The following is a 23,644-nucleotide window of genomic DNA, read 5'->3' as shown; positions in this document are numbered from 1 at the left end:
TGGGTATCGAGAATCGAGTATCGATTGGAACCCGGACTAACTTTTCGTTTTTCCCGGAATCGTTCAAAAGTTAAAATTTCAATTCCTAGTTTCGATATTCACAGTCCGCCGAGCGGTAGAGAAAGAAACCGCTGAACAACACCAACGAAGAAGCGTCTACCGGAAGTGTTGGCATAACCGCGCGAGTCGAACATGAGTAGCTTATGTCGGCGGTCCAAAGTGTGGCTTCACTTTTCTAAAAATGAACAAAATCTCGGCAAAATGCAAAATTTTTGACAAGTATTTGTGACAGAAGGAGTATTTCCTTCAGAAAGACCGTTGGTTAGCAAGGTTAGCTAAACTTTTTTGACCCTGCCTCTTAAAAGAATCGAAATCGAGAATCGTTAGGAACCGGAATCGAAACAAGGAATCGGAATCAGAATCGTTCAAATTCAAACGATACCCAACCCTACCGATAACCGATATATCGGCCGATAAATTTAAATCCAAATTTTTATCTAATTTTGAGAGCCTGATTACAAAAACAAAAGTCTCACAATTAAATCCATGTCCCAAGCGCACGATCATAATGATGTTCTCATTATAGTGTTGTCAGACAGATTTGCGTTGTACTTCTTGTACCGAACCATATTTTCATTTTTTTTAAAGAGATTTCAATAATATTTTAAGAAAATCCAAAACATAAACAGTGCTCAACAAGTGTCTCAGCCGAAGGGAATAATACATTATTTATCGGCTTTAATATATCGGCCACATTTTCTTACCAGGCCGATAACGATAACGTTAAAAATGAACATATATCGGCCGATACCGATATGCTGGCCGATATATCGGCCATATATATATATGACCCTTTTTTAAGATGTTATTGTAGTTAAGACAAGTTAATTGTCTCCTCAAAAATACAACAAGAATCACTACATATTTATGAATCTTTGTGATTATAAGCTAATAAAACTGTCTGTCGTAAGATCATGTCAACAGAGGTCCATTAAATAATAATAGCTGATACAACTTTTTGATTTTAGTGAATATTGAGATTAACATAAACTAAGATTAATTAATGCTTTAGAATTATATTTCATTGTTAGTTCATGTTCGCTAACGTTGTTCACTAAATTCACAGAAAAGGAAAACTAAAAATCTGTTAAATTAGCAGATAAGAAATAGGAATAATTAATACAATTATGAATCATGGAAGTTATGTACATTTATAATTCAAATAAATACTTGTACAAAACTCACAAAAATAACATTAGGCAATAAAGTTGTTTTCTTTAATTAGTAATGTGCATGTATTATATCAAATTTGTCCATAAAACAAATCATAATACAATTAAAATACAAAAAAACAAATTCCACGGCAGAAAAATGTATTGAATATTTTCATTGACATGTTTCTGTACACCACATTGTAACCGAAGGAGTGCAATGCACTGCTAATAGATTCACTAAATCAAGAAAAACGGGCGTCAGAATCAGAATTGATTCCCATCTTTAGTGTTCCTTTTTGCTAGTTTTGCCGAACAGTCATATAGGTAAAGTGTGTCTTTTCTATCAGGTGAGTCCTAACGGATCAGTGCTGACCTACAGTGACCCCACGCTGGTGTTTTTCTTCCTGATGGTTTTTGCCGTATCTACCATTAACTTCAGCTTCATGATCAGTGTGTTCTTCTCCAGGGGTGAGTTCTCCATCTACTCTTATTATCGCAGAACGTAGTAGGCATTATGCTGTATTGTCTGTAGGACAATGATGGTGTACATTTATAGTGTTCATCTGCACACACACACACAGCGAGCAGGCTTATTTCTGTGTAATAGACTCAAAAAAGCCTCAATCAAAGGAAAGACATGGTAGAACGGCAACAAAGAGCGAGAAAAGGTGTCTAAATACGTATATAATGGTACTCATTGTTACACTTCACGTGAATAAAGCTTTTGAAAATCAGCTCTCCATTGTCCGTTCACTGCTTATCTTTTCTCTGCAAAACAAAACCACATGCTGTGTAAAAGCAGGTAACCATGTGGGGAAAATGTTCAGGTTGCAGTTATTGACCCTTTTTGATGGTTGAAATGCTTTTAGTGAGTAAAGGCAGAACACGTGGCTGGACTTCATCGCATTCGATTGGTGGTTTTGTGCACGGCGGCCCTCAGTTGAGCTGATGATAAGATATGTATACCTGCTTTAAGAGGAGATCCATTTAGATACATCAAGCGTCAACCTTTCATCCCATTGAGAAGAAAGAATATACGATCAAATTACTGTTGGTATACCTGCCGCTTTGATCAGTTTTAAGGTGGTATTTTTCCCACAAACATGTTTTCCACATGTTTTTTCATGCATTTAACATTGTTGCAGCCCCTCTCTTCTCAGTCTGTCAGCAACGCTCTGTTTAGTTTCTGTCTCTATGAAGCCCCTCCTTCTGAATAGTTTGGTGTGCTCTGATTGGTCGGTTGGATCAGTGTATTGTGATTGTTTCATTATAACACTCTTTATCATGCAGTCACAATTTGAAAATATTTTATTGTTGAGCTTTTCTACAGCTGATGTAGAGCCAGGTTGGATTTTTTTTTTCTTCTGACATCGAATCTATGCGGTTCAACGACCTCCTTCATTCAAAAGCATATAAAGACTTATCGTCTTTTGGGTTTAGAGAGGCTGAAAATGAACCTTAATCAACCTGTCCGTCCCTTTCAAACCCAAAATGACATAATGTTGAGTCTGAAGAGGCTGTGTCCCTTTGAGATGTGAATGTAAAAAATAGCCCGGTGTGTCATTTTCTTCCATTTGTTGAACAGCAGTGTGCCACTCTTTTCTCCCATCATCTCGCTCTCTCTCTCTCTCTCTTTCACTTTTTTGTGGCTGGTTGAGGGTCGGAGGGAAGGATGTTCAAGCCCGGGGTTCGAACTCATTCACATCACATGTCCATCCTTCAATCCCACCGAATGTGAGGGAGAATGTCCAGGTCACATTGACCCAAAAACTATTATCACAAAACACATTTATAATATTACAAAAGATTTCTATTTCAAATAAAATCTTGTTCTTTTAAACTTTCCCTTCATCAAAAAATCCTGAAAAAAATGTATCATGGTTTCCAAAGCGTATACAATAAAATAAGAAATGTTTCTCCAGCATCAAATGAGCATATTTGAGTGATTTCTAGAAAAAGACAAGATAATTGCTAGTTTGTTTTGGTACTTTTACATTTTTACAGGCTTCCATACAATTCTCTCTCTATTTACATTGAATATAATGTGAAAAAATTATGACATTCTATTTAATTTGTTTAAAAAAAAATAAAAAACTAGTGCGATTTAAATTTTAGAGTATTTATAAATAACGGTAGTATTTGTTTTGTTGCCTTTATTTAAATGACCGTCAATTGTTATATTAAAGTAATTTTATTTAGAGAAATTGAAAGAAGTTAAATGCTTTATGGTGTGAGGATTTTTATAGTGGAAAATGTGCTTAAAGGAGTAACTTTTGCTGATAATTTACGTCATCCAAGATGTCCATGTCTTTCTTTCTTCAGTCGAAAAGAAATTTAGGTTTTTGATGAAAACTTTGCAGGATTTTCTCCATATAATGGACTTCAATGGGGTCCAAACGGTTCAAGGTCCAAATGAGAGTTTCAGTGCAGCTTCAAACGACACCAGACGATGAATAAGGGTTTTATCTAGTGAAACAATCGCTCATTTAAAAAATAAAATAAAAAAGTTTAAGTTTGATAAGCACAAATGCTCGCCTAGCTCTGTTCTGTGATGAGCGTTCGTGACTCTCCTGTTCGAACTCGTTCATCAAAATGAATGAATCTTTTTTCGAGTCATTTCATTCGTTCGCTCCTTTAATTGTCATAACACAATGCAAAACAATTTAAAGATCTTAAAAAAGGCATCTTAAAGGAAAATATAATTTTTTTTTTTCGGTGCATGTGAGGATTTCATATGTTTCTAAGCAAAACCTAATTTCGGTGTTATTCTCCCCCATAGCGAATGTGGCGGCAGCCGCAGGAGGCTTCCTCTTCTTCCTGAGCTACCTGCCGTACGTCTTCCTGTGGCCTCACTACGACCTGATGTCGCACGCCCAGAAAGTTTCCGCCTGCCTCATCTCCAATGTGGCCATGGCCATGGGAGCCCAGCTGATCGGCATGTTTGAGGGCAAAGGTCAGGGCTAAAACTGACACTATAGTTGCTCTAATAATGCTGCCGCGCACTTAAAGCTGATGCTCATGTCTTATGTGGTCCTCAGGGACGGGCATCCAGTGGCATAACCTGTTTGATCCAGTAACGGTGGATGATGACTTCTCCCTGGCCCAGGTGATCGGACTGCTGCTGCTGGACGCTGTGCTGTACGGTTTGGTCACCTGGTACGTGGAAGCGGTGTTTCCGGGAGAGTATGGCGTCCCTCTTCCATGGTACTTCTTCATACTGGTATGTATTTCATATACGCAGATTGTCTGTAGCCGTCACTATAAGCTGCATTGAAGACCTCGGGCTGGATTCACAAAAATCTTCTTCTAAATTCTTATAAGTTCTTAAAGGAGTAGTTCACTTTTGAAAAAACTTTTGCTGATAATTTACTCACCCCCATGTCATCCAAGATGTCCATGTCTTTCTTTCCTCAGTCGAAAAGAAATTTAGGTTTTTGATGAAAACGTTCCAGGATTTTTCTCCATATAATGGACTTCAATGGGAACCGGATGGTTCAAGGTCCAAAAGACAGTTAATAACAGTTTCAGATGCAGCTTCAAATGTCTTTAAACGACACCAGACGATGAATAAGGGTCTTATCATGCGAAACGATCGGTTATTTCAAAACTTATTCCAAAAATGTAACTTTTCTAAGGACAAATGCTAGCCTTGCTCTATTCTGTGAGGCGTGTTTGTAATGTCACGTAATACGTAATTACGTTCAAAAGGTTACGGGCGACGTAGCCGGAAGTACAGAATCAAAATCGTCCGACATCGTTGTTTTTCCTTTTAATTCCTTTTTTTTTAAACGGTGTTTGAGTTAGTTTGCACGTTCAACCTATGCGTTCAACTTGTAAACACTGACTCTGTACTTTCGGCTACGTCGCCCGTGACCTTTTGAACGTAATTACGTATTACGGGACATTACAAACGCGCCTCAGAGAATATAGCAAGGTTAGCATTTGTCCTTAGAAAAGTTACATTTTTGGAATAAGCATTGAAATAACCGATCGTTTCGCATGATAAGACCCTTATTCATCGTCTGGTGTCGTTTAAAGACATTAGAAGCTGCATCTGAAACTGTTATTAACTGTCTTTTGGACCTGAACCATCCGGTTCCCATTGAAGTCCATTATATGGAGAAAAATCCTGGAATGTTTTCATCAAAAACCTAAATTTCTTTTCGACTGAGGAAAGAAAGACATGGACATCTTGGATGACATGGGGGTGAGTAAATTATCAGCAAAAGTTTTTTCAAAAGTGAACTAATCCTTTAAAGGGACAGTTCAGTCATCATTTACTCACCCTCATGTCCTTCCAAACCCATAAGGTTCATTAAGATGTTTAATAAAAGAGGTTTCTCCCTCTTCATTGAAAGTCCTTGTAAGTTCCATTTTTGGGCTCCATTTAAGAAGGAATTTCGTATCAAATTCTTATTAAATGAATTGAGAACATAAATTTCAACCCAAAAGCAGGGAACAAATCAGGCTCTTTAATGGACAAAACTAACATCATTGATCTAAAAAACATTTTAAAAAATCTCTATAAAGAATATTTTGTGGAATGGAAAGGTTCCATGGATGTTAAATGTTCTTCACTGCAACCATCGATGCAGATAAAGCACTTAATAATGTAGTCAAAAGTCTTGCTATTCTCAGTGCTCGGATTATTTCCTCAATCCTCAAACTTCCTCGCGCTCATCACATGAGTAGGCGTTCTTGCGAAACTATGGTCAAAACAGTCTTACTTTGGCCTTGTGAACTTGTCTCAGTGGTCAGCGGTTCACCCGTGCATAGGCGGAAATCCTCTCCTAAAAAAAAATAAAAAAAATATGTGTATTGTAAATAATAATGGGGCAACAACAACAAAAAAAACTGCCCGCTCCCCTTGTACATCACCACCGCCTACACACAAAGTCCAATAAGTCAATGCTATTTTATTCACTTTAAACATCTTATTTTCTCTTTAATATAGATGATGCTGCATCATTAAATCACGACAACATGTCTTTATGATAACCATGTGCTTTTGTCACTGTCGATGTAGTCCGCCTCGCTGTGTTAGCGATTATAGCGTTTACCTAGCTTGTTTAACCCTTCGGAGTCTTGGGCTATTTTGGCCCTTTTTGAGTACTTTTTTTAATTTTGCCACATAAACAAATGTTTACCGTACCAATTTTTGGTATATAAAGTTTAAATGATCATATCTCCGTTTTTACTTGGTCTATCAACACAAAACAAAGAGTAAAATAGAATTTCAAGTCAGCACTTTCGACAGAAGTGGACGGCAGCGCTCAACGTGACTTTGTTTTTATGCTTCGACGTCTTAAACCGGACATGTGACTTGATCACGCCGGCGTGATCGGCGACTCCGAAGGGTTAAAATCGATCCCTCACACACACCCAAAGAGTACGCATACACTACATTATGTAGACTTTGAGATTAACGGTAGCGTGCGCCGCATTTAGATTTTCCACACCTTCACTGTGTGATTTAGTTGTTTAAATCATTTAATATAATATAATATCACACGAGGAGTGCCGTTTTACTCCAGATATTGTGATTTTTAATATTTTAGTCAATTTAGTCAACTTTTTGCATTGAACCAGAGAGAAACTTTGAGAAGAGGGATAACGGCATGGTCTCCATGCTACAATAGTAATAGTATGTGTACTTATCTTCCTTAAAAAGTACAATTTTGCCTTTATTATTGGTGTCGCCTTCAAAAATTGCTCAGAAAAGTTATGTTTACCACATTTAGATGACATTTACACCCCTGCGACCCATTGGAAGTTTTTTTTTAAAGTCTGAGTAATTGATCCAGCATGTGCTCAACTGGAGTGCCTTGAACAGAGGCCCTTAAAGGGATAGTTCACTTTGAAATTAATATTTGATATGTTTTAGCTTACCTCAACGGCATCCAAGATGTTTCCACAGTATTTTCAATTTTGATATTTTTCAGTCAAACCGTTGTTGTCTATCAGTCATACACTGGAGGCTAAGGGGATCCACCAAAGAGCATGCACAGAGAAGTCAAAATTAAACATGATTTAATGACTCGTACATGTAAGTACACATTGATGACCTAAGACACGAAATGAGCGGTTTGTGTGAGAAAACGAACAGTATTTATATCGTTTTTACCTCTTGTAACCACAGCCATGACAAAATGATCTGACGGCACGGGCGCTTCGGTCTGCACATGCGCTGGAAGTGATCGCTTGCGCCTCTACGTCACTCTTTGTTTATACAGGGATTTCGGAAGTTTTACCTTTCACTAAACATATTTAGATATACGGGAAACCGCAATGGAAGACGATTTCGGTATATCTAAATATGTTTAGTAAAAGGTAAAACTTCCGAAATTTCCGTGTAAATATTGAGTGACGTCACACACAAGCGATCACTTCCGGCGTAACATTGAACTGATTCAGTTCGGTTCAGTTGGACATTGAACAACTGATTCAGATCACTTGGATTACACGAGGTAAAAACGATATAAATACTGTTCGTTTTCTCACACAAACCGTTCGTTTCGTGTCTTAGGCCATCAATGTGTACTTGTACATGTACGAGTCATTAAATCATGTTTAATTTTGACTTCTCTGTGCATGCTTTTTGGTGGACCCCCTTAGCCTCCATTATATGACTGATAGACAACAACGGTTTGACTGAAAAATTGACTGAAAAGGAAACAAAGACACCTACATCTTGGATGCCCTTGAGGTAAGCTATAAAACATATCAAAAATTAATTTTAAAGTGAACTATCCCTTTAAAAGACAGGAAGCATTTGGTCTCGGCAGGAAAACCTTGCTTATGTCATCAAGACGGCTAGGAAGTGCGCGAACAACCTTATCTCCTGACGTACAGGATTTACTGTGGGGTGTGAAGAGGGAGGGTACGAAGAGCAGCGAGTCAGAGCTATTGTTTATGTAGGACAACCGCAGCGTCAGTGCCTGTGTTTTCAGACTGGCTTATCAACGGGCCGGTAATATAGACCCAGCCGGAGTGAAAGTGATAGGGAACAATGGCCTTCTGGGTCACACCTATGACTGTCTGGATGGTGTCTGGATGTCAAGCATGTTTAGACACAAATGACTTTGTGTAATGCAGTTGCTGTGTCTCTATTGCTGTTGTTCATGCTAGGGATTTGAACTTTGACACCTTTGAACTCCCACAGTTTATTCTAAAGACATCACGAATGTATCCTCAAATGTTGTATCTTGTAGAAGAGATGTGAATCTTTTAAATTGCATGTCTCCCACCTGGTCTGTTGGAGTAGTGGGTATCCATTGGTAAGCCCTCCAAATGATTTGATACAAGATGAAACAAGCATCAACATAAGATAAACCACTAAAAAGCAAGATATTTCTTGTTTGAGCCATTTTTAATTGTCTTATAACAGGGTTTTTCCACTTTCTAGGAGTATAATTGGGTTTCCACTGGGGACACTGACATTTGAGTAAATGATTTTTAGTCATGTCATTTATTTGATCAGGTTTAATTTGTGAGAAAATAAAATGTATATAAAAAACCTTATCCAGTAAAAAACAAACAACTGGAAATAGGCTTTTAAATAGGCGGCCCTAGGAGTCTGAAAAGGTGGAGACCCACTGGTTTAGAGGAGTTTAGGACACTTTTCAACCAGCTTAAGGCTAGGAGAAATTCTTAAACCAATGAAGACCAGCTTAGGCTGGTTTAAGCATGTTTTGCTACAATTTTCAATCAAATCGGTGAAGAAAATCTGCCACAATTACTAAATTTTAGTGATTTTTATGGACAGAATCCTGTAATTTCAGTAGGAATAATAGCATTTCACATGAGTGTGAGATATATATTCCCATGCAGATTTCACGGCCACATTGTCTGAAAGAACGCTTCATGTTTACTGTCACTGTCCCGGTACCTGGACGCCTAAATTTACTTCACTATATTTCTATTAAATCCTAATCTAATTATGACAAATTATATATCATTGGAAAGGTCTAAGACTTCTAAATAGATATTCTACCCCTGTTTTGTTTTAAAAATTATGTAGGAAGAGTAATTGATGAATTTATGACAAGAGTGCACCACAAAAAATCTACATCATAACAGGAGTTTTGACCTTTGTCGCAAAAAGTCGATGCACCCACTTTTAATCATTGAAACTTCTGTTTTTATGCTAAAAGTTCATAATAAAACATAATCTAGTATTTTTCAATAAAAAAAAAAAAAATAGTATAATAGTATCCTCTAAAAATGATATTACATAATTATTTTATATCATTTTTTATCGCCTTTTTTATTATATCACATATTTTAGTAGTTATCATAAATTAGGTATCATTTCATAGCTTATAAACTCAGAATTCATCGTGTGGAAACTGTTTTATAATTGAACGTTGCGTTACCATAGCAACGGTACTTATTTTATCAGGCTCCTCCCCTTTTGGGCGTCATTATATTTCATAATTTATGATCAAAACCTTTTCTAATCTTGACAAAACTGATATTGTCAGAAAGGTCAGAGTCTCAAGGTTTCAAATTTCGTGACAGAATTGGTATTTGGACAGAAATGTATTAATTTGTTAAGGCAGAATGTATACAACTAAATTCAATGGAATTCAATGGCACCCGGTGGCTATTTTTGGTACTACGCCTAAACAAAATCTCATGGGAACTTCAATTTTTGTGATATCAACTTCAAATTTGGAACATAACTTGATAAGATGTATTTCTTTGATTTTATAGAAATTTTAGAGTAAAAAATATTTTGTAAAATATATTTTATATAAAATAAAAAAAATATAGTACAGTATATTTGATTTACTGTAAATTTATTTTTCATACTTTCATTTTTTGAAGTGTTTTCACTTCAGCAATATTCTGCTGAGTGTTTTCTTTAAAACAAGACCAAACTTGGGTATATATATTCCAAAGCATTCTTAAATTTCAACCATTTAAGTTCGAATAGTGCATTTTAACCCCCATTCTCAAAAAGGGGGGTGACCGCTAAGGGGTTAAAAGTGACTTCTGTGTGAGCTGTGCTTCAGCATTGATGATAGACCTTTTTTGCCATGTTTAGCCAAAATGTTGCTACTATGATGACCACACCTTTGGACATTTGATCATTTTAACATGTCCTCTTGTTAATGATACGTGAATAAACTTCTAGTGTGAAACTTTTAGCCATCATCAGGGCTCAACAGTCAACAGTGTGAGCGTTTTACTCGCATGAGGTGTGTGCTATCTGTAAAATGTAAGCATGATTTTTAATGAAATTTAAGGTATAAAAAAAAGGGTTGTCAAATGTTTCACCTCCTCATCTGCCCTCAGCCCTCGTACTGGTGCAGCAGCCCTCGTGTGGCCTTTCTGAAGGAGAAGGAGGATGACGAGGAAGCCGAGAAGGCGACGAAGGGGGAATTTATCGAAGAGGAGCCAGCTGGACTGGTCTCGGGGGTCAAGATCAAACATTTGGCGAAGGTATCTGATGTTCCGTGGTTTGCATTAATATTATTAGATTCACAGGGGACAGATGGCAGACTCTGTGTGTGTTCGGTGCGCACAAGGTCAGTGTGACACAGACATGGATTTCCTCTTGAAACGGTTGGAGATGGTAAACATGTGGATCATTCTGTCGCAGGTTTTCAAAGTGGGCAATAAGACCAAGGAGGCGGTGAGAGATTTAACGCTCAACATGTTCGAAGGCCAGATCACTGTCCTGCTGGGTCACAACGGAGCGGGCAAGACGACCACACTATCAATGCTGACAGGTGAGAACACAGAAATTTAGCTTTCATTTACTTTAGCGTCACTCTCAAATTGCTTTCGGAAATGTGATTCTTTTTAGTGAGTCAGTTCATTTGAATGGGTCAGTAAATGATTCATTTGAATCATATCTATATTGTGTTCTTTGAACATCCTGCAAGGCTTTGTTCATTATCCGTTTTGTAGTGGGATAGTTGTTTACTAATGTCAACTTTTATGATTTAGTTGAATTAAGGAGTTGTATTTTAGGTTTAATAAGTGTTTAGTGTAAATCTTAGTGCAGATAAAACAGCTCTTTTTTTACCTGAATCATATAATGATGATAATTTAAATGATTTTGTCCTGTTAAAAAAATACATTACAAGCTACTAACAAAAAAATAGCTACATACTTTTTCTGAACAGTAAATATATGTAATATTTAATTATATCACAGTTTAGCTTTTATTTTACCTTGAAAAATATGAGAAGCTTGTAACTAGCTAAAAAAAATGTTTCTCTACATATCGTTTTTAAAAAATATATTGATACCCTAAAAGTGCATGTACTCTTGTTACTCTATAGCTTATAGGCTACAAGCAAGTGTATCTTTTTGTAGTTTTTCTTAATCCATAACAACTTGCAGAAGTCTTTACATTCACATATAAAGCTAACTAAAACCCTCAGATCACACACATTGATTCATGCTTAGTGAAGCTAAGCGTTATCTGTTTACATTTATGCATTTGGCAGACACTTTTACATTGCATTTCACATTCTTATTAGTTCTTCAGTTCTTATCAATCTCTTAGCAGCTCCCTGCTGTAAACAGGGTTAACGGAGGTCAGTCAGAGTAGATTGCTTATTTACATTGTTCAAATTCGCTTTCGTTCTTCATTCCCAGGCCTTTTCCCACCCAGCAGCGGCCGTGCGTACATTAACGGTTATGACATATGTCAGGATATGGCTCTGATCCGCCGCAGCCTGGGTCTTTGTCCGCAGCACGACGTGCTCTTCGACAACCTCACCGTCCGAGAACACCTGCTCTTCTACACACAGGTAGACCCTAATCGAGGATGTCTATAAGATGCCTAACTCTGCGATCGTCCATTTGTTATCCATTTTTCCTGTTCAAATGTCCTTCATACGTTTTTTTTCTTAATTAACTTAAATTCAAACTGTCACAAACCTAACCAAAATCTATAAAGCTGTTAATTTAATGTTTACTATGTACACAGAAACAAAAATATACAAATATACTGACTCGTTTACGTCACGAGAGCAGTGCTTCATGGTAGTGTGGGCGGGGCTCTTTTAGAGTGATTTTGCGTGTCGCTAGTCTCTGACTGGTGGATTTCTTTACAGAATTATGGGTAATGTAGTTTTTGACAGGAATTCCACTCCTAACTGGAAATTGAAACCGACTTTTCTCCCCTGTTGTGACGCATTTCCAAGTGAAGGGGTTTTACTTTAGCACTCCTCCTCTCCATCCATCGCTCGTAGTAGCAGACTGACGGTTACGCTGTGTGTCCACCAAAACGATTTTAGCCAGCTAAAAACGCCTATCTGTGGGCACTTGAGAGCATTTTTGCAGCGCAGCGTTGTTTTCAGTTGAGACGTTTCGTTGCTATGATACAGAATATCCACTGCAGAGTTTACTTTTTGATTTCACAGATAATTTGTTTCATACTAAATTTATTTTTCATCCATTTTGTTCGGTTAGCTCTGCTGGTTGATGCCGTTGTACAGAAAGAATGTTGTGACAGTTGGTCAGTGTGGTATTAGCCCCGCCCCTCCTCCACTGTGATTGGACGGCTGGGTAAAAAGCGACAGTGATGAGCGCTGCGTTTCACCCAAAGTCGAACATTTTTCAACTCTCGGCGAGTGAAAAAAACGCTCAGCGCCTCGTTACGCTCATGGGGTTTAAAAAACACAGCGCTCCCATTGAACACAATTGAAAATATACGCCAGGCGCGTGGAAAAACGCTTCGGTGGACACACGTCCTTAGAGAGGAGTGGTTAAGGATATTCAACCCAAGCCGTCAAACTGACTTCACCAAAGAATAAACACCATTCTTGATCACAGATTAATTTACACATGGATTTGTTCACCACAAGACTAATGATGTCCACTAACAAAGTAAATACAGTAAATTTTGATTTGATGACGACTTAGAACATGATTAGTTAAAAGATGAGCTGATAGTTGGTTGCTTAGAGAAAAGCATATACCATCGATTAACTTAATTGCTCACATTAGGTCTGTTTTTAACAGTTTATGAGTTATCGTTAAAAGTCCATTTCCAAATGGAGAAAATGAATGGGATTTTTAGACCGTGAGATGGATCTTTACATAGCTTGTTTCTTCTCTTCAGCTGAAGGGTTACCCTCGCGAAAAGATCCCCGATGAGGTCGACCGCATCCTTCGGATCCTTAATTTGGAGAATAAGCGTAATGCGCCATCCAAGACCCTCTCTGGTGGGATGAAGAGGAAGCTTTCCATCGGCATTGCTTTAATCGGAGACTCAAAGGTCAGGCAACGGCAACTTTGTTTAAACCACTGCAGTTCAGGCATTGTATATTGAGCAAATACTTTTGTTATGTTGCATTTGTGTTGTTTATACTTAGCTACTTAGCATGGTAATTGTATAAGTGAGATGAGGAAAGGTTTCCTATTAGCATTAGCATTAGCCACTCAAATCCTAACGAAACCCATTTTTTCACTGTAGGTGGTGATGTTGGACGAACCCACCTCAGGGATGGACCCATCAGCCCGACGGGCCACCAGGGACCTGCTGCAGGGCGAGAAACGGGGACGTACCATCCTGCTCACCACACACTTCATGGACGAGGCCGATCTGCTGGGAGATCGCATCGCCATCATGGCTAGCGGGGAGCTCCAGTGCTGTGGCTCGCCGCTCTTCCTCAAGAACAAATACGGTGAGAGCGCGGCAAGAACAAAAAGAGGTTGTCACAAGATGTTTATGCATTAAAATGTCGTTGAGCATTTTAGCTCTCGATTGCTAGAAGAGATGGTAGGAAGAGACGGGCTGCTTGAGGAAAATGATTGACACTCTGTACATTTGCAAAGTTCAATATGGTGGCTGTAGGAAATGTATCCACAAGTTTCCGAGGGGCGCTCCTGTAAAAAATAAAGTGGGTGAAACTTCCGGTGACGCGGCGGAAGTAGCATTCCAATGGTATTTTGTGTGTTAGTTAGCGAAGAGGCTAGCTGTTTTCGGAGAATTATTTTACTATTTAAAGACGCAAATCTTTATGAGAGATGTCGTTACGGAGCTCAGGGACAACATGTGCTGTTCGCGGTTGTACGTATAACCGGACTAAACTAATTCAGTGGCTTAAACGTGATTATTTTGAACATAAGCCGAAAACGAAATCAGAGTGATCCTGCCAGAGCCCGTCTCTGATCCTGCCAACGACTTTAACGTTAGTTTCCATCACCTCCCAAAAGACGACGAATCTTCCTGTGTACGTTTGTTTAAATTCTTAATATTCTATAAACTCTATCAGCATGTGATTGGCTGTTCGTTACTGATGTTAACGTTACACCTAAACTCAGGATCAAAGCCTGTGTTGACAGAACACCAAATGTGCCAGTAATGTATTCAAGTAGCACACTCATTTATAATTTTGAATAAACTCCAAAGCACAATGACTAAGTGTGTATTTTTTATTTTAATTGTTTGTCAGCTCGCACAACTGTCTGTCAACATGCCTTGATGAGTATTGATTATTAATAATGTTATTATAATACTCCCAATCAACTACTGCGATACTGTTATTTCACCCTTTTTAATTTCGTTGAGGTTGTGTTCCCACATCGTTAGCTAGTTTGGATCGCTATAACTTGAATGACTGTCAACTGTTGAATGAACGAGTGTCAAGCATGTCAAGTCGCGCTTTGTTTACTTCGAACCGGAAGACGCGCCCACTTTTGACGCAAGGCCTCATGGGGCGTAGGAAACTTGTGGATAGTAAAGTCGCGTTTTCAAGATGACAATCACACGAACCAACTTGCTCCAGTATGGACTTTGTGTTTCTACCTAGAGAAGCCCCAGGGCGTTTTCAGACCTTGCTTTGTTCTGAAACAGCGACTTAATTTGTTACAATGTTGCATTTCCTTTTTGTTTTGGTTCGCTTTTACAAGGCAACATTTCAAAACCACTTAAAGGGATACTCCACTTTTTTTGGGAAATAGGCTGATTTTACCATTCCCTCAGAGATAAACAGTTGGGTTTTACCGTTTTCAAATCCATTTAGTCGATTTTCTGATATTAGAAGAATATCAGTAACCAGACAGTTTCTGGTCTCATTGACTTCCATAGTAGGAAAAAATATATACTATGGAAGTCAATGAGATCAGAAACTGCTGGTTACTGATATTCTTCTAATATCAGAAAATGGGCTGAATGGATTAGAAAACGGTAAAACCCAACTGTTTAACTCTGAGGGAATGGTAAAATCAGCCTATTTCCCAAAAAAGTGGAGTATCCCTTTAAGTGGTTAGATGATTGACAGGTTCGCTCCATGAGCTTATTGTGTCTTCATGTGTAGCTGTCGAGACGACTAAAATCTAAACCTATCCTCTTGTACTTCTCTCAGGTGCTGGCTACCACATGGTCATCGTAAAAGACGCATTTTGTAACGTGTCTGAGATCACCCGTCTAGTCCACATGTATGTGCCTGATGCCACTCTAGAGAGCAGTGCAGGCGCTGAACTCTCCTACATACTGCCCAAAGAGAGCACCAGCCGGTAAGACACAGCACATATTAGATAGCATGTGGCTTCCCAGATAGCAAACTGACATTGAATCAATGTAGAAACGACGTTTCTCATGACATCGAAACAACGTGGATCTGACATTGTCTTGCTCATCGAATTAAGGTTGAACCAACGTCAGACGCGGCATTCTTCAAAGCTAAATGAAAATCGAAAATTGGTTTGCTTTCATAACGTTGAAACAACGCGTTGATTTCAAGTTGATTTTCCGTTAGTTTTGAAAGAGTGACGCGTCTGACGTTGGTTCAACGTTAATTTGATGAGCAAAACAATGTCAGATCAACGTTGTTTCGATGTCATATTTCCACGTTGATTCAATGTCAGTTTGCTATCTGGGGTGTGAAACCCTATGTGTCTTCCCAGAAAGCAAACTGACATTGAATCAACGCAGAAACGACGTTTCTCATGACATCGAAACAACGTTGATCTGACATTGTTTTGCTCATCGAATTAACGTTGAACCAACGTCAGACGCGCCATTATTCAAAACTAACGGAAAATCGACGCAACATTGACATTGAAACGATGTTGATTTTCCGTTAGTTTTGAAGAATGACGCGTCTGACGTTGGTTCAATGTTAATTCGATGAGCAAAACAATGTCAGATCAACGTTATTTCGATGTCATGTTTCCACGTTGATTCAATGTCAGTTTGCTATCTGGGTTGCGATGCATTTCAAACACTAGTTTGCTTCATTGTCATCTCATGACCTCGTTACTTTGCATGTTTAATGCAGCGAGTGGCATGTCATTTATTATTTTAGACGACCCAGTTTAGCTTCTATTTGAATGAGTCAAGTGTATTGCATTGTGGGATATGATATATTGTGTCGTGTTGTGTACTACAGATTTTGGCAAAATTAGTAGGTCATCAATGCTAATAGAATTTGCATAACTTGAACAGCATACTACAAAAAAAAGCATGCACAGTATGTTAGTATGCTTTTTTGCAAATGCACTCCAGTTGAGCTGAAATTATCCTAGCATCTGATTTTGAAGAGGTTGTGTTATTGAACATCAAGATCCTCGTCATCATTGCCTTTAATCAATGGCCTTGTCTGCACAAACTCGGCTGATATTTATAAGAGACACTAATTTATGAAAACGAAGTAGTTTGGTGTGTATAGATATGAGTCTTTGGTCTGATTCTTGTGAGCTGCCGTAGCAACAGCTGGACTAAATTTACCCATTGATCTGTTTTTCAGTGAAGGTCTTGAAACAACAGTCTTCTCTATTCATGACACACACACGCGTCTTTTTTCTCCATAGCGACTCTGTAAATCACCTCAATGAGAGAAAATCATAATAAAAGCACTGGCTTAGCCCAAAAGGAAAATGATATCATTTTTGAATCTTCAATGTTCCTGAATCTGTCCTAAATGTTTGTTTTTTCGTGGAACCGAGGTTATTATCGTAAACTAGTTTAGCTAGTTTTTTTTTTTTTAAGTTTAAGTTAGGGCTGTCAAATGATTAATCGCGAATAATCGCATCCAAAATAAAAGTTTGTGTTTACATAATATATCTGGGTGCACAGTGTATAATTATTTTATATATATATATATAAATACACACATATGCATCTATATTTAAGAAAAAAAATATTATTTATATATAAAATATTTATATTTATATGTAATATAAATTAAATATAAATACATATACAGTAGATATATGAAAATGTTTCTTAATTATATTCAAGAATGTGTGTATTTTTATATATATATATATATATATATTAGGGCTGTGCAAAAGTTAATTGCGATTAATCGCATCCAAAATAAAAGTCTGTTTTACATAATATATTTGAGTGTGCTGTATATAATTATTTTGTATATATAAATACCTATGCATGCATGTATATATTTAAGAATTATTTGTGCTTAAATTCTGTATATATATATAAATACATAATCTATATTATATAAATATAAATATTTTATATAGGAATAACACATTTTCTTAAATATATACATGCATGTGTGTGTATTTATATATACAAAATAATTATATACAGCACACACAAATATACTATGTAAACACAGACTTTTATTTTGGATGCGATTAATCGCAATTAACTTTTGCACAGCCCTAATATATATATATACACAGTACATCCACATATATTATGTAAACACAAACTTTTCGAAACAAATCGCGATTAATCGTTTAACAGCCCTAGTTTAAGTACTAAAATAACTCAGATGAAGACTATTGACATATTTTAAACATAAAAAACAAAACAAACAAAAAAATCACTTTAAAACAAGAACAGAAAATATATAAATAAAATTTAATTAAAAATATTAACAAAAACTATTATATCTCAATTATACTAAAATAATACCATACAATACAGAATTTGGATGATGACCAGTAGCTTTAAGCGCCAAAAAGCACATATATATATATATATATATGAAGAGTTCAGATGCAAAAGCCTCTAAATGCCATTTGAAATTTTCTTCTTTAATGATGATTTTTATCAAGCTTGTATATTTAAGTTCAGTAATTTCACTTAAATAACAATTAATAGGTAATTATCATTGCCATTTAAGTGAAATTACTGAACTTAAATATACAAGCTTGATAAAAATCATCATTAAAGAGGAAAATTTCAAATGGCATTTAGAGGCTTTTGCATATGAACTCTTCATATATATATATATATATATATATATATATATATATATATATATATTAGTATGTAGAAATGTAAACAATAATTGAAATCTCAAAAATAACTTCATTATCTTTTTTGTGGTACATCATATATGTTTTGAGTGACATGAGAATGATACATTTTTATTTTTGTTGAACTAGTCACTGAATTTCTTTCTCTCCGGTCTCAGTAGTTTCAGCAGTTGTGGGTTGTCCTGTGTGTTGAGCTTTGAGTTCTCTCGTCTGGTGTTTTTCCGCAGGTTTGAGCTGCTGTTTGCTGAGCTGGAGATGAACCGAGACGAGCTGGGCATCGCCAGCTACGGGGCGTCCGTCACCACCATGGAGGAGGTTTTCCTCAGGTACTTGACCACAAGAAAAGTTTCCTATTGATAAAAGCTCCAATTTTATTCAGTGAAGTTGTGACATACAGTAATGTTGATCCCCATCTTTTTCATGTTCTATTATTGTTCGTTTTTCCACACTGAATTAGAGCTCTGTGAGAAACTGATTTTCCACCCACTCTTGACATATTTTCCCCTGACGGTGTTATTTTAGTATTATTTATTTATTAACACTTTGGTTTATAATTGTATATTTTCTGTTTTAAAATTCAGTTGCATTTTTAGTAATTTTATTATGTGCTTTTTTTGCCCTTTTGCATATTTTTCTATAGCTTTAATTTATTTGAATTTCAGTTTTAGTTGTTAAAGTACTTCAATTTTTTAAGATATTTATTGCAATTCGTTTTCAAGGCAACATTTCAAATTGTAATATTCTGAGCAAAAACACATATTAATAGTTTGTTTTAGCGAACAGTAACAACACTGGGCTCATCTTCATTTGTTTGCACAGCTCAGATGACTCATGAAAAGTATACATAGTCTTATAATAAACTACTTGAACATGTTTGCTGAGATGTAAACAGTACAACGGATGTGGAAAAAAATGTATTACCATTTTGTAAACAGTATGTCCCCTGATTTTTGAAATCATGCCACGTGTTCGGAAGGCTTTTAAAGAGAGAATTAATCTCTGTAAGCACGTTAGCAACTAAAATCACTCTCTTCATTGGATATATGAGCTGATTTTTTTTGTTTTTAAATGATTGATTTGCAGCTTTCTTAACCATACAGGGAACTGTTTTATTGCAGGACTGAATTACAGCCCTCAGTAAACACGCTCAATCTCTGGTGTGTTATTTAGAGAAGATTTTTTAATCAATTCTCCTTCACATTCACAAAACCTTTTTCACGATGGATTTGGAGAGCTTAAACGCAGTCCTGAATCTTCCGCCATTAGCTGAAAGAGGGGGTTCGGAGTGACGGGTTACAGTGACATCATTGCTTTCTCTCTTCTCTGAGCCCTTCTATGTTTTACATAAGCACTTTTTGTGTAGGCGCATTGAATGGCTGTCCAGCTGTGTTCCAGTAACAGCCACTTTCGTGCAGATCCTCTTTTTTTATGTAAGCGTGTGTGTTTGCGTGCGCTCAAACTCTCAGGGTCGGGAAGCTCGTGGACTCCAGTCTGGATATTCAGGCCATCCAGCTCCCTGCTCTGCAGTACCAGCACGAGCGGAGGTCACATGACTGGACCATGGACGACTCCAGCAGCATCAGCGGCATGACTGACGTGACGGATTTCACTGACAGCGGCACTATGATCTCAGAGGACTGCTCCAACATCAAACTCAACACCGGGGTCAGTGCTTTTAGCGCTTCGCCAAAACTAACTGTGCTTTTATAAATGAGGTGATATTACCTGAGGTGATTAACTTTGAATGACAAACTCAAGCCAGAATATTATAGAGACGTAAACTAAAGAGCCATGCACTAACCTGACGGCAAATTTTGTACCACTCACAATAATACAGTGGTGTGAATAAGTTTTGGCACCCATGCTAAAGTTGCCTAAAAAGAGGAATAAAAAATCATCTTTTGGATATTGATCTTAATGCCTTAATTAGAAAAATGAGGAAAACTCCAACCTTTAAGGACACCAATTTTTTCTTTGTGAATGAATAATGTATCATAAATAAAAAAATGTTTTTCCTTAAAATACAGGGTGCATAAGTCAGGACACCCCTATGTTAAATTCCCATAGAGTCAGGAAGATTTTTATTTTGAAAAGCCAGTTATTTCATGGATCCAGGATAATATGCATCCTGATAAAATTCCCTTGGCCTTTGGAATTAAAATATCCCCACATCATCACACACCTTCCACCACACCTAGAGATTGGCATTGGGTACTTTCCATAAGATCATCTTTCAATGCAAATCAAACCAGCTATTAGGCTAACTGAAGTAAAACCGTGCCAATCTCTAGGTGTGGTGGAAGGTGTGTGATGATGTGGGTCTATTTGAACTCCAAAGGCCAAGGGAACTTTATCAGGATGCATATTATCCTGGATCCATGAAATAACTGGCTTTTAAAAATAAAAATCTTCCTGACTCTATGGGAATTTAACATAGGGGTGCCATGACTTATGCACCCTGTATTTTAAGGAAAAACATTTATTTATTTATGATACATTATTCATTCACAAAGAAAATTTGTGTCCTTAAAGGTTGGAGTTTTCCTCATTTTTCTAATTAAGGCATTAAGATCAATATCCAAAAGATGATTTTTTATTCCTCTTTTTAGGCAACTTTAGCATGGGTGCCAAAACTTATTCACACCAATAATACATGCATACATACACCTCTTGATTGTTTCACGGGCTTATTGTTGTCTATTAACAAAATACAGCTGGAAAATGATAAAGAATAATTGTATTTATCACAATTTTATTTTAAACCGCTCTACAGTAATTTGAAAGTGATTGCAGTACCAGTTTTGGCCACAATCTTGCATACGGCTCTATTAGTGAAAATTAATAAAACTATTAATTAATTTCTAAAAGGATTAAAATGGATAGATAGACAGAATAGTGCTTCTCTCTTTTTTGCATTTATTGTATTTGTAAACATTATTTTCTGCATGTTTTTTATCCTCAGGCCAGACTCTATATGCAGCAGTTCTACGCTATGTTCCTGAAGAGGGCGCTCTACAGCTGGCGCAACTGGAAAGTGATGGTGGCTCAGTTCCTGGTGCCGCTTATCTTCACAGTGGTGGCTCTAGTGGTGGCCTGTACCGCCCCCAGGAGCCATAACTCGCCCCAGCTCCGCCTGGCACTAAAGCAATACGGCCCTACCCGCGTGCCCGTGGCCTTAGATGCCCACGCCGTGCCGTTGGCTGCAGCTCTGGCTGAGCTCTACGCCACACAGCTGCCTTCCCAGAGTGCCACGGCTGACACTAATATAACAGGTAACGCTGCTCTTAATGCGCTAGCGTGGTGCGCGGTCGCTCCCTTGACGATATCCTAACATCCCAACGTTTATCTGATCAGATTTCTCAGAGTACGTGCTAAATAACGCCATGCAGGAGGGCGGAGCTTTCAACGAGCACTGTGTGGTGGGCGCCGCTTTCAGAAACAGACCCAGGAAGTACACTAAGGTCATCGGCTACTTCAACAACCAGGGCTACCACACCTCTGCTACGGCGCTCATGCTGGTTGACAACGCTCTCTACAAGCTACTAGCGGGACCCAGCGCCTCCATCCGCACTGGAAACTACCCCATGCCCCGCAACATGTCCGAGTCGGCGCAGAGCCAGCTGTCTGAGTAGGCTACGTGACTCCCTTTCATGGTTTCCACTTTATCTTTTCCCGCATTCCGTTTAAAGGGGAAATGAAGCGGTGAATCAAGTTTACATGATTTACAAGATGGATTTCCAATATAATCAACAATTATATAAGAAACATTACAAATGTAAACATTTAGAAGAAAAAAAGAAAAAACTTCGTATCTTTCGCCGCCAGGGCGCCGCCATTGTGCAGGTGACGTCACGGGGTTGGTTGGCTCAAGTTTAACAGGCTCTGGGCATTGAAAATCGCGACATTAAACTGTGTTTACACCAGTGTTTTGACTGCGAACGACTAATGTTAGGTAAAGACGACGTCTCATGTTATATGTTGACAAACTGCACATAGAAACATTGTTCGCGATGTCTGCCGTCAGATATTCCCGTCTCGTCAACACCATGTAAGTTACGTTTCTGTGTAGAACAGTCAGTGGTGGTTTGGGGCGAAGAGTGGGTTTGCAACGCTAACTTACCAGGTGTCAGAGTGGCTGTTGTCCTGCGATGCCCTCCCTGTCAGAGTCCATCTGTTGTCAAGAGGTTGATCTTGAGCATGTGTTGCGTGGTCAATTCTGCATCACCGGCGCGCACGTTTACCATGCTGTGCCGTGAGTTAGACGCGTAGAAGCGGCGATGCTTTCCCTGAAGGATGTCAGAGCGGAGACACTTTTTCCTAGTATATGTAGGCTGTAGCTAACGTTACTAGCACTACCAGTGCGAAAAAATGGACGTTTCATTTCCCCTTTAACAAATACGTGCTAACTTACATGTTATTGACGAGACGGGAATATCTGACGGCAGAGATCGCGAACAATGTTTCTATGTGCAGTTTGTCAACATATAACATTAGACGTCGTCTTTTTGTCTAATGACTGTACCTAACATTAGTCGTTCGCGGTCAAAACACTGGTGTAAACACAGTTTGATGTCGCGATTTTCAATGCCCAGAGCCTGTTAAACTTGAGCCAACCAACCCCGTGACGTCACCTGCACAATGGCGGCGCCCTGGCGGCGAAAGATACAAAGTTTTTTCTTTTTTTCTTCTAAATGTTTACATTTGTAATGTTCTTTATATAATTGTTGATTATATTGGAAATCCATCTTGTAAATCATGTAAACTTGATTCACCGCTTCATTTCCCCTTTAAATGGTTAACGTAGATTTGAATTGAAGTCGTTAAACTTTAGCAGACTTTTTGCGGTTTAATATTGTGATTTGAACAAACCCAGAACCTTGGGACATTTCGCTGATTGGTTGTTTCATCGATCTACAGGGGTCAGACAGGCTTCGCCATCGCCATAAACCTCATGTACGGCATGGCGTCTTTAGCCAGCACCTTCGCCCTGCTCCTCGTCTCCGAGCGGTCGGTGAAGTCCAAGCACTTGCAGCAGGTCAGCGGGGTCTACCTCTCCAACTTCTGGTTCTCTGCCCTGCTGTGGGACCTCGTCAACTTCCTGTTGCCCTGCCTGCTCATGCTGGTCAGTATGAACACAGTCTAGGACAGTGGTTCTTAATCTGGGGGCCTCATCACAGTTACAAGATGGCTCAAAACAGTGTTGTAGTCGAGACCACCTCACTCGAGTC

The 23,644-nt window shown here is 38.1% G+C and overlaps 1 protein-coding gene across 1 annotated transcript in view; it reads left to right on the top strand.

Annotated features, from left to right (window-relative positions):
* Positions 1-23,644, top strand: part of abca3b (ATP binding cassette subfamily A member 3b) — a 61,822-nt gene that overhangs the window by 25,408 nt on the left and 12,770 nt on the right. The window contains exons 8-21 of the mRNA XM_089128175.1: positions 1,562-1,682; positions 3,994-4,167; positions 4,253-4,434; positions 10,515-10,661; positions 10,822-10,951; positions 11,829-11,983; positions 13,300-13,455; positions 13,654-13,864; positions 15,548-15,698; positions 18,644-18,742; positions 19,883-20,081; positions 21,379-21,688; positions 21,771-22,044; positions 23,334-23,538. Of these exons, the coding sequence (XP_088984301.1) occupies positions 1,562-1,682; positions 3,994-4,167; positions 4,253-4,434; positions 10,515-10,661; positions 10,822-10,951; positions 11,829-11,983; positions 13,300-13,455; positions 13,654-13,864; positions 15,548-15,698; positions 18,644-18,742; positions 19,883-20,081; positions 21,379-21,688; positions 21,771-22,044; positions 23,334-23,538 (2,514 nt within the window). The remainder of the gene's footprint in view (positions 1-1,561; positions 1,683-3,993; positions 4,168-4,252; positions 4,435-10,514; positions 10,662-10,821; positions 10,952-11,828; positions 11,984-13,299; positions 13,456-13,653; positions 13,865-15,547; positions 15,699-18,643; positions 18,743-19,882; positions 20,082-21,378; positions 21,689-21,770; positions 22,045-23,333; positions 23,539-23,644) is intronic.

The sequence above is a fragment of the Pimephales promelas genome, chromosome 3 (genome assembly GCF_988280905.1).
Source record: "Pimephales promelas chromosome 3, fPimPro1.hap1.1, whole genome shotgun sequence".
In the NCBI taxonomy this organism is placed as follows: Eukaryota; Metazoa; Chordata; class Actinopteri; order Cypriniformes; family Leuciscidae; genus Pimephales; species Pimephales promelas.
This window is presented reverse-complemented; position numbering and strand designations above follow the sequence as displayed.